This window comes from Alosa pseudoharengus, unplaced genomic scaffold (assembly GCF_046254945.1).
Source record: "Alosa pseudoharengus isolate Yale_2024_CS ecotype anadromous, Long Island Sound unplaced genomic scaffold, YU_APseudo_1.1 YU_APseudo_1.1_scf_13, whole genome shotgun sequence".
In the NCBI taxonomy this organism is placed as follows: Eukaryota; Metazoa; Chordata; class Actinopteri; order Clupeiformes; family Clupeidae; genus Alosa; species Alosa pseudoharengus.
Genome location: NW_027468598.1, coordinates 24152714 through 24164586, shown reverse-complemented (window position 1 = coordinate 24164586; position 11873 = coordinate 24152714). Strand labels below are relative to the sequence as shown.

Here is an 11873-nt window from a genome sequence, read left to right as displayed (position 1 = left end):
TTGGACGCGTGCGTTGGTGCGAGAGGAATGTTTACGCGTCTGTAGCAGTTATGACTATCTAATCATGACCACCTGAGCTGACAGCCACTTTTATGGAGTGGGATCAGGCTAGAAATCGTTAAAAAACTTTACAAGCCGGTTGGCAACCGTTTGCTCTCGCTCCTTCTCTCTCTCTTTCCCTCTCTTTCTCTCTTTCTTTCTCTCTCTCTCTCTCTCTCTCTCTCTCTCTCTCTCTCTCTCTCTCTCTCTCGCCCTCCTCTCACTACTGGAAACACATGTTTCCCACAGCAAGATCTCTGCGGTGTTGATACAGCATTATGTCGGAGCAGCGTCAGAATGATGCATAACAAGCCCCTGTTGCCCGGCTCACTGAACAAGATTCTAAACAGGTCTGATTTAATCGCACCAACAAATTGATTGTTTCAGCCCAGGGGAAACAGAAATGTGTCTTCAAAATTATTATAAGAGAGATACATAAAAATGTGAGTTCAGATATTAAATTTAGCACAGTTGGCTGTGGATGGCTAGTTTTGGTCCATCCATGTAGCGTGGAGGCGTTTGGCTCTTTCTGAGAGGTGCTGTGTCAAGTGTGCGGCGGGAGTGGGGGCGGGGGCAGCCGGCCCGCAGAGTGTCAGCGTCCTGGCACCTCAGGAGCAGACTGCACGGAACCTTCTGGGCTATGAGCTCATAGGGCGTGCGGTCTGCCGGGAGCGGCGAGAGAGTGCGGGCCGGCTGGAAGGCTGGGAAGCCCTGGCTCGGTGGGGACGGCTGCCGCCGCTACCACCGCTCTGCCACCACTCTGCCAAATCCATTCGTCAGGCCTTCTGCACCGGAATGGCTCCGCTCTCCGTTGGTAACCGGCACAGTTGCACGTACCACTGCCAGACACTACAATCGAGTCTCCAGCACCAGAATGGCTACGGCTCATTCCACGTCGGCACGGTTCTGCAGAACTGGCTGGGCCACCTACCACACTATTCACAACGGTTCACATGCCCCATGCATCTAAATGACTGACTGCTTATTCACATTAGCATGACCACAGAGTCCTGCAGAACTGAATGAGTTGATGAAGACAGATCAGGCCCGTTGCACCGACATAGCAACCCCAGTAGCATTACACTCCATTTGTGCGCAGTGCAGCAGCAGTGAAACTGTGGCTTTGGTTTGTTGTGATTTACCTCCAGGTTGAGCAGCAGTCGCAGTACATCCAGGGCTACAAGGTGATGTACCGGGCCACGGTGCCCGAGGGGCAGCCGCGGGGGGACTGGGCCGTGTTCGAGGTGCGGACCTCGGGGGAGGACAACGCCGTGGTGCCCGGCCTCAAGAACGGAGCCACCTACGAGTTCAAAGTGCGCCCCTTCTTCAACGAGTTCATGGGCACGGACAGCGATGTCAAACTGGCCAAGACCCTGGAGGAAGGTAGGAGAGCAAAGAACTATTTTTTAACTGAAAGGTTCTTCCATTTCTTTCTTTCTTTCTTTCTTTCTTTCTTACTTTCTTTCTGTTTTTATTTCTTTCTTTCCTTACTTTCTTTCTTTTTGTGGTCTTTGCAGGGCCTTATTTTTAATTTACAGTATTTGCCTAAACCTGTGTGCAATCCATCCTCCTTTCCATGCTTCATTCAGCTGTTGGCTGCAGGCATAAAGAGAAAGTGGATTTGTGCCTTGAGCGTATTTATGTGGTGTTCTGACCAAGAAAGGGAGGGCGTCGCGTCGCCTTTTTGGAAATAGTACCCCGGGAAATCTGCACAGAAGACAAGGAAACCAAAATACAAGCGCAAATGACTAGCGTGCTAATTGTTCCAGGGGTGTGGTTGCGTTTGTTTCTGGAAGTCCTCTGGGGTTTGGTACTGGCCCAGAGTCCAATTTGTGTGTGTGTGTGTGTGTGTGTGTGTGTGTGTGTGTGTGTGTGTGTGTGTGTGTGTGGTGGTGAGAGGGTGACAAAAAAGACTTCAGGAGGGAGCACACTAACACTGAGGAAGTTGTTTGCATGTGGGAGCAGGAAAAGAAATAAAAGAAGGGAGTGAATGAATGAGTGTAGAAGGAAATGAACGAAAAGAAGGATGGAAAGACGTGATGCATTAAAAGCCTTCGTGTGAGCATCTGGCTCACACTAACAAACACGCTAGCTAACGTGCTAACACCCCCACGCTGTGTGAACCTGGTTGCCAATTGTTTTGAGGGGGCAGAGCCGTGTTTTGATGCCCATGCCCAGGTGAGTTGGCATGCCATCTGACAGCGGTACCTCCCGACGGTAACCACCGTCTACTGTGGCTCTCGTAATCGTGCGTTCGAATTACAGTCATCACAGAGAGAAGCGCGCGCCTGCATTCTAAACACAGCAATTAGGCGTCCTTCTGAGCTCTGTGCAGTCCCAAAAACAGCCATCAGAGAAGGAGGATCCTCAGCCTCTTTATCTATGCTCCACAGCTCTCTCTCTTCTTCTTCTTCTCTCTCTCTCTCTCTCTCTCTCTCTCTCTCTCTCTCTCTCTCTCTCTCTCTCTCTCTCTCTCTCTCTCCCAGGCCTGCTTTGCTAAATGAGCCTGTGGTCTGGCAGGGGAACAGAGAGAGAAAGTTAGTTTTCGAGCCCACAGCCTCCAGTCTCCACAAGGGACTATTTACTCCCAATTAGCCCCGCATTGATTTTCTATTACACTTGAAATTAGCCATTGATAAGCACAACTGACAGATTAACATTTTCGATTGATTCTTGTCAGGCAACAGCTTTCATCTTAGCTAATCGAGTACTTGGAAGAAAGGCACACATCCCAATATAGAGATGGTGCTCATAGAGGTGTGTTTGTTTGTGTGTGTGTGTGTGTGTGTGTGTGTGTGTGTTTGTGTGTTGGAAAGTTTGTTGTGTTTGTGTCTGAGTATAAACACGTGTTTTGTTGCTTGTTCCCTTATCTCAGCTCCCAGCGCTGCCCCTCGGGATGTTACCGTGACCGAGAGCGGCGACAATGGCACTACCATCCTGGTCTCCTGGCAACCGCCTCCAGAGGAAGACCAGAACGGCGTGGTCCAGGAATACAGGGTAAAGTCATCTCATCTCTGCCTCATCCAACAAGAGAAAATGAACAAATTAATTAATCAATCATAGATAAGGTTCAAATAAGGTTTAGGACATTTTACTCTTTCATGCAAAGTCATGCTCTTGTTTATGAACATATTCTTGATCTATAGCAGATCCAGTTACACTTAACACTTACATTGAAATTGTAGAGACTATGTGTATGCGCTTGAACTATGCATCTCAGTGAGAAAACAGAGGATCCATAGGGAGGTAATAGTTGGGAGACACCGCCATCTGCTGGTAGGCATGCTGTTCTTTCAAGACTGTCTGTGTGCTTCCCTTTATGTCTGGATCATAGAACATACATGTTGGTGTAACCTAGACAGTGTTGCCTTGTTTGTTTACTATGTTCCTGAATTTGACTATTGGATGATGTATCATTTATTACAGTCCATGTAACCATGGAAACCAGATTCCCAAGTAGACATCACTGGGATGAGGTCTGGGCAGTTCAGATCTCAGGAGGATAAATGCAGCAAAACTCTTTGAAATCAGCTTAATGGGACTAATGCAATTGCAGTAGAGACAGCATAGATGTGTGACCTATGCATACAGTAGCTTTATTATTTAATAGCTGGTATCATTTTGGTGTATCACTTACCTACTGTATGATGTCTTACACTAGAGTATAATTAAGCACTTTTTCCTTACCTCCCCTTGCCCTTTGTCCAACCTATGCAATTTCCTTAAGCTCACTCTCCCCCCTTTTTAGTATGTGTGATTGACTATGTGAGTAACACCAATGTCTTCTGCCACTGTGGTCCAGGCATTTCGATTTCCTCCTGAATGTGTAATATCATTTGGAATGCTGGATTCTGTGTGCGAGAGAATGTGTGTGTGGGGAGGGGGGTGGGAGTGTGAGCTTAGAGAGGCTGGCTGCTCAGAGAGGTGTAAGCCGACGCTCATATTCCAGGTAAACGTTTTGGCGGCAGCAGGTTCGCTGAGCAATTTCACGCTTGTTAAATCTGGCGCAGGAAAGAGAGAGGGAGACAGAAAGAGAGAGAGAGAGGGAGACAGAGAGAGAGAGAGAGAGGGAGACAGAGAGAGAGAGAGAGAGAGAGAGAGAGAGAGGGAGACAGAGACGTTCCTCACTCGTTACCGCCACGTCTCTCGCCAGAGGCCCCTCTCCACCGCAATCCTCAAAGACACTCCGCCCGTCGGCTTGCTGAGGATTCTGGGGGACCGTCTAGCTCCTCAACCATTGCCAGCCTCCTCTCTCTCTCTTCCCTCCCCTCTTCCTCCCTCTCTCTCTCTCCTCTCCACCTTCTCCCAGAAGAACAGAGAAATGTCTGCTAGCATTTTCTTTTCCTTTTTTTTCTTCCCCCTCGCCTTTTTTTCTCCTTTGGTGGAGTAAAGTGCTCCATAAAGTAAAACAGTCAGGTTTGGGGGTTTGGAAGTCGATGGCGGTGCTCGCGCTGTGAGCCCCGAAATTGAGTTAACGGCGGAAAAGAGGGATCACCTTTCGGTCTGCGCGGGATCGCTGGCGTTCGGGCCAGTAATTGTGTTATGCTGCCGGTTAGCTCGGGCCGAGCCCTGTTTTCCACCGGGTCGGGCAGAGGGGGTCACGTGTTATGACTACCAAGAGGACCGCACCGCGCCCCCATATGTTAGCCTGCGAGGAAGGAGAGACAAGGTTGAGTCAGCCAAAGCTCGCTCCCGTGGCAGAAAAAACTCCTCAGATGTCGAGACCCCCTCCGGAATCGGGCGGTGGAGCGAACACACAAACAGTGGGAAATCTGAAAGTCATTTGCAGAAAATAAAGAACTCTCCCTCTTCGGAGAGGGAAAAAGCATGGTGCTCTACGGCCAGTTACAAAGTGGCTCAGAATCAAGCTATGTCAACAAACAATAGATTTCTCCCCCATTCAGCCTTCTCTTCTCTCTCTTCACCCCTTCGCACACTGTAATGACATAAACAAACCTCAACATCCCAGCGGTCTCCGGGCGGATAATTTGAGGAGTTTAACTTGCATTTACAGGGTGACTGAGCCAAGTTAGGCAGCATTGCAATGGATCTCAATACACCTGCATCATTGCGGCAGAACTCTTCAGCTCCCACTAGAAGCATCCATACATCAAGTCCTGATATGAGTCAGGGTTGTGCACAATTCCAGAATTTCATTGAAACTGGCTTTTAAATTCCAATTAAATTCTTGAATTTCACTTGCATTTCATTTGAGGTAGCAAACAGGAAGCAGAATTGCAATTAGAATTTGCACAACACTGATATGAGTACCCTTATAACTGAGCCCCTCTGCTTCCCCTCCATACTCCCTCACCCTTTAGGTCTGGTGCCTGGGCAACGAGAGCAAGTACCACATCAACCGCACGGTGGACGGCGCAACGCTGTCCGTGCTCATCCCCGGCCTGGCCCCCGGGGTGCGCTACAGCGTGGAGGTGGCCGCCAGCACCAGCGCCGGCCCCGGGGTCAAGAGCGACATCACCTACTTCCAGCTTGGTGAGTGGACGCAGCCCTGCAGCCTGGAGACCGTTTCAAGAGAGAATGCAATTCTTTACTCGCGGGATAATATTGACATTGACATTGCAGGGTCTTTATGGTAACATAAAGTGTCATAAGTGTCACCAGATCTCTCATTCTGCTAACTACAGGCACAATTATACTGTATTTCTCATTTGAATAAACCAAGACTATCAGGCTAGCTACTATTATCAAAAGTAATACCAGTGTCCATAGATAATGAGGATAGATCAAGTCAAGTCAAGTCAAGTCAGATTTATTTGTATAGTTATATAGTTTGTATAGAGCCAGGGGTAGAATCTCAAGGGTTTTTATAGGCGTTGGGCAAACTGCAGTGAGACACAATGTGTGAGGCGGATGCTTTAGTGCCATCTAGTGTAAGCATAGATGCAGTATGGATTTTACCCACCCTGAGCAGTGTCCCCAGTGTCTCCATAGTAACCTCTGCAGTACACATACATACATACACACACTCAAACAGCAAAGACATGAGCAACTTCACTTGACAGTATGCACATAAACAACTATATCGATGTCTATCATACTATAAAAGCATGATTCAGAGCTCATCACCATTGATTGCCTTTAAGCCGTTAATCCACAGAAATTGCTACACTAATAGGAATGAATTGTGCAAGTCTTTTATCGCCACTGCAGAGAAACGTAGGCTATCCACAAGCCTTGGCACGCTGGGCCCCCTGCTGTTAGCGGCAGCGTTCTCAGATGTGTAATTGAAATAATTACAGTCCGATCATTAGCGCGTCATTCTCCCGCTATCGGCCCACTGGAGAGGCGGGAGTGGCAGGAACACGCGCGTTGTTAATCTCTTAATGCTATGTTTGACGGGTTCCCAGAGTAGTATTTCAGCCACACACCCTCTCAAGCTGACAGCAATAAAAACAAAAGGTAATGCGTTATGATTTAGAGTTTTTTTTTTTTTTTCTATGCCGCCGTTTACGAATGTTGCTGGTGCCAAACTTTTCCACCGAAAACACGGGGGTAAAACTGTGAACCCGCTGACAGCTCTGAGAACTCAGTAGTCTCAGAACACATCAGCGGATGTTTACGCCGTCACAGATTTTTTTCTCCTTCTCGTAATGTCTCTATTGAGGCTGGCAGATTCCCCCTGCTGCGCTCAAGGATGCTGCACTCTTGAGAATGCATCTGAAACTTCAACTGCCTCTCCTTTCTGGAGGAATAGGAATTCAGCAAGAGCTAAACGGAGTCCAAGTGTCACAAACGTGCATAAACATATCCGTCTGCACACAGCGCAGCGCAACACAACACAGCAGAGAGGGACTGATAGTAAGTGAGTGAGATAGAAAAGAGCCAACACACACACACACACACACACACACATACGCATACGCACACACACGCACGCACACCCATGCACACACACACACACACACACACACACACACACACACATACGCATACGCACACACACGCGCACGCACACCCATGCACACACACACACACACACACACACACACACACACACACACACACACATACGCACACACACGCGCACGCACACCCATGCACACACACACACACACACACACACATACGCACACACACACACACACACACACACATACGCATACGCACACACACACGCACGCACACCCATGCACACACACACACACACACACACACACACACACACACACACACACACACACACGCACACACATACGCAAACACACACACACACACGCGCACACACACACACACACTCACACACAAAACTTGTGTGTGTCTTCTCTCATCACATATTATATCAGTCTGGATGTTTTCTCCTAAGCAGTGTAATGTGATATAAACAGACTGGGTAGAACACTTCCACTCGTTTAGCTCTCTAACATCAGCAGGGAAAAAGGAGGAGGAGTAGGAGGAGGAGGAGGAAGGAAACTGAGAAGTGTGACCAACAGCATTTGGTCTCGCTCAAGGAGTGGGCCCCCCTGCACGCCGACCCACAATGCATTTGTCACACTGTGAGGGTTCGCCCGCCGGTCTCCGTCCCACCTTAATGGCCGCTTAGTCACAAACACTCCTCGGCGTCATCATCCTCCTACTACAGGAGAGAGCAGTCCAGAGAAGTCCACTACTGGCCGGAGGACACAGAGAGAGTGACAGAGAGAGAGAGAGAAAGAGAAGAAAAAACAGACAGAATGAGAGAGTAAGGCCAGAGAAAGGGGAGAAAGAGTTAGAAAGAGGAAGGGAAGGATATTGGGAAGTAAGCACACACACACACACACACAGACACACACATACACGCACACACACACACATACACACACATACACACATGCACCTATGCGTGTGTGTGCTCCTCTTGTTTTGGGAAAAACCTGCTCGCCGCTGGCTGCCGCAGTCTCCGGAGAGATAAAAGGGGCTTTGACATGAAACAAAACATGAAAAAGATGACAAAAAATAAAAGAAAGTAGAAGAGCCCATAAGAGAAAAAAACAATGTGGTGTGCTATGCAACATGAAGGGATTCCTCAGGTAAGGGCAAAGCAGGCCTGTTTCCTCTGAGAGAGACAGAGAAAGAGGGAGAGAGAAAGAGAGAGAGAGAGAAAGAGAGAGAGAGAGAGAGAGAGAGAGAGAGAGAGAGAGAGAGAGGGGCTTATGGGGAGGAAGCGACCCTTTGTTGTCTATGCTGTAGTCCAGACACTTTGCACATACTGTAATCCGCTCAACTGACAGGCACATGCACAACTACATCTGACACAGAAGCCGTAGGATGAAAGGAGCGCTGATACTCTAGGACTAATATCATCTCTGATTCTAAAGACAGTGACTAATAGACACGGAGAGACGCATTGTCTGTGTTGTGTGTGTGTGTGTGTGTGTGTGTGTGTGTGTGTGTGTGTGTGTGTGTTTGCAGTGCAGGTGAGCTCAGGTGTGTATGTGCGTAATGTGCCTAATGAAGACCAGAGAGAGGGTGTTGTGTAGGCAACTCTCTGACGTAAAACTGATGTAAAACTCAAGGGCAGGAATCACTGGAGTCTCACTGTCAACACATGATGAAAAGCAAGAGAGAAGAGAGCAGCGTAAAAACTTTAATCAGAATGTAAAACTGCCTCAAGACAGAGAGAGACACACACACACACACACACACACACACCTGCAGAGATGAAAGTGGTCTTTTGTGTGTCACCAGACATGACAAGCCTCTTATTTATGCCTTTTTTGGGTTTAACGTTCCCCTGCATCTCTTTTGAATGCCATTTCAGCATCACCGGTTTCTCCCCCTCTCAGCTTGAAGCGATGCCATTTCAGCACCTTGGTCTCATCTCCGCTGTTTGCTGTTCCCTCATGTGATGTGTCCCCATTTCATGCACTCTTCCCTCTCAGTCTTCCCTCTCTCATCCTTTATTACCCCTTATTCAGTCTGTTCTTATTTAAGAAATGCATCTCCTGGTGTTCCCTTGCTCTCTCATTTTTATATTCTCATATTCTCCAGTGTTTCCCACAGAACTGAATTCTAGTTGTGGGGGTAGGTTTGCAGAATTAACTTGAATTCAACAGTTTTTAACAAATTAGCATAGCGTGGTTATGATGAACCAGATTTAAGCACAATTTAGTACAACCTGGAAAATCATTGTGTGGTGGTCAATGTTGATATTGCGGTGGGCCGCCACAAATAAGTCAATGTTCTCATTCTCATGTCATATTCTAGTCGTTTTTGGTGACGTAGCTCTTCTCTTCTCTCTGTCCCAGATGAGACTGGCCGCGTGAGACAGAGCGTGGACCTGGAGAACACCCTGTCGCAGCAGATCTCCGACGTGGTCAAGCAGCCGGCCTTCATCGCCGGCATCGGCGCCGCCTGCTGGATCATCCTCATGGTGTTCAGCATCTGGCTGTACCGCCACCGCAAGAAGAGGAGCGGTCTCAGCAGCAGCTACGCCGGCATTCGAAAGGGTCAGTCTCACTCACCACGCACTCAGCGGCCACTGGCCAGCAGAGCTAGCGCCTGACAGTAGAGCAGAGGGATCTATTAGCCACGGTTTATACATTGATTTTGCAAAAATTTCTTTAGCTATGCGGTTAAGACACGTGGGCAGTTAATATGGTATTAATATGGTTTTGTTTCTTTTAACTTGCATAAAACACTGTCCTGCGGCTTATACACAATGCGGCTAATACACAGGATATTACTGTAGAATGTTTTTTTTTTATGCTGGTGGGATTTGTTTTAGTAGGCCACATGCTATAGTAGAGAAATTAGTTTTAGCAGAGTATGGTATGCTGTAATGGAAGAATTCATATTGTCCAACTTGTTCTATAATGGAGGCATTCATTTATAAGAGCATGTGCTGGAGGTAAAGGGTAGAGAGAGAAGGTGCCGTGGCACAGGAGAGTTACAATGCTGTGGCGCTCCGTAAGCTACCAGCCCATTTTTCAGCCTTCATACATCCTACAGACTTCCACCAAGCTCCACCAAGCCTCTGTTCCCAGCACTTCTACATCCACTATGCCCCAGTCTTTCTGCACAACTCCAGTATGTCTCAGTCTTTGTGTACAACCCCCTCGCCCCCACACAGACACACACACACACACACACACACACACACACACACACACGCAGACTCTCTCACACCCACTCAGCTTCACACTCCATCGCTCTAGGTCACACACAGGGATGCAGGAGCACCCGGGGAAGAGAACCTTAAAAATGGGCTTCAGTGACAAGTTTTCAAAACAAGCCTTTTGAAAAAAAAAGAAATGTGAGTGAGAGACTGCGAGCAAGAGAGAGAGCTTGAATAGAGTGCCTCTATTCCCTTTCATTTTCTCTGCCCACTCCAATCCACCAAGGTTACGTTTGAAGTGTGTGTGTGTGTGCCGACGCACTTCCCAAAGTCTGCCAGTCGAGCTAGAGGAAGAGGGAGAGAGAGAGAGAGAGAGATGCGGTGTCAAGCTGTGAGCCTCTGACTCAAAACAAGGACACATCAACCATTCAGCAGCTTCAAACTTACCTTGCACTCAACCATTTTTTAAAGGAGTTACACTTAGAGAATAAACTTGACGGTGTGTTGGATGTGCTTTAGCCTGGAGTTGCTGTGTGTGCATTCATGTGTTTGTGTGTGTGTATGTGTGCATGTGCATGTGTATGAGTGCACACGTGTATGTGTGCCTTTGTTCAAGAGTGTGTGTGTGTATGTGTATGTTTGTGTGTGTTTTAAGAACGGATTGTGCGGCTTCTTTGCACGACTTCTGGAGGATTGACGGGCTTTTTATGCCCTCCAGAGCCCATGCCCACAACAGTGCAGAGAGCCAGAGAGCTGCTATTACCAGGGGTGTTGTGTTCTTTCCACATGCCTGCCATAATGCTAAGCTCCAGGCAACCCAGCGAGTGCCGCTGGCACCGCCACCGCACTTCCAACCCCTCCATCACACACACACACACACACACACACACACACACACACACACACACACACACACACATCACTCCTGCTCTACAGCGCGCTTTAAAAGGCATATTATAATGCTTGAAATGGCAGGGTGGCAAAGCGCTGAATGTTTGATTTGTTGATTTGTGAAAAAAAATAGCATGGGGAACAGGAAAGTGCCTTACAGTTAAAGAGGTTGGATATTGTGTTACAGTTAAAGAGGTTGGATATTGTGTTACAGTTAAAGAGGTACGATATTGTGTTACAGTTAAAGAGGTTGGATATTGTGTTACAGTTAAAGAGGTTGGATATTGTGTTACAGTTAAAGAGGTTGGATATTGTGTTACAGTTAAAGAGGTTGGATATTGTGTTACAGTTAAAGAGGTTGGATATTGTGTTACAGTTAAAGAGGTTGGATATTGTGTTACAGTTAAAGAGGTTGGATATTGTGTTACAGTTAAAGAGGTTGGATATTGTGTTACAGTTAAAGAGGTTGGATATTGTGTTACAGTTAAAGAGGTTGGATATTGTGTTACAGTTAAAGAGGTTGGATATTGTGTTACAGTTAAAGAGGTTGGATATTGTGTTACAGTTAAAGAGGTTGGATATTGTGTGACAGTTAAAGAGGTTGGATATTGTGTGACAGTTAAAGAGGTTGGATATTGTGTTACAGTTAAAGAGGTTGGATATTGTGTTACAGTTAAAGAGGTTGGATATTGTGTTACAGTTAAAGAGGTTGGATATTGTGTTACAGTTAAAGAGGTTGGATATTGTGTTACAGTTAAAGAGGTTGGATATTGTGTTACAGTTAAAGAGGTTGGATATTGTGTTACAGTTAAAGAGGTTGGATATTGTGTTACAGTTAAAGAGGTTGGATATTGTGTTACAGTTAAAGAGGTTGGATATTGTGTGACAG

The 11873-nt window shown here is 47.2% G+C and overlaps 1 protein-coding gene across 1 annotated transcript in view; it reads left to right on the top strand.

Annotated features, from left to right (window-relative positions):
- The window catches only part of robo1 (roundabout, axon guidance receptor, homolog 1 (Drosophila)), a 212240-nt gene that overhangs the window by 177131 nt on the left and 23236 nt on the right, over positions 1-11873 (top strand). Inside the window, exons 14-17 of the mRNA XM_076282606.1 lie at positions 1188-1422; positions 2915-3036; positions 5361-5532; positions 9285-9485. Of these exons, the coding sequence (XP_076138721.1) occupies positions 1188-1422; positions 2915-3036; positions 5361-5532; positions 9285-9485 (730 nt within the window). The remainder of the gene's footprint in view (positions 1-1187; positions 1423-2914; positions 3037-5360; positions 5533-9284; positions 9486-11873) is intronic.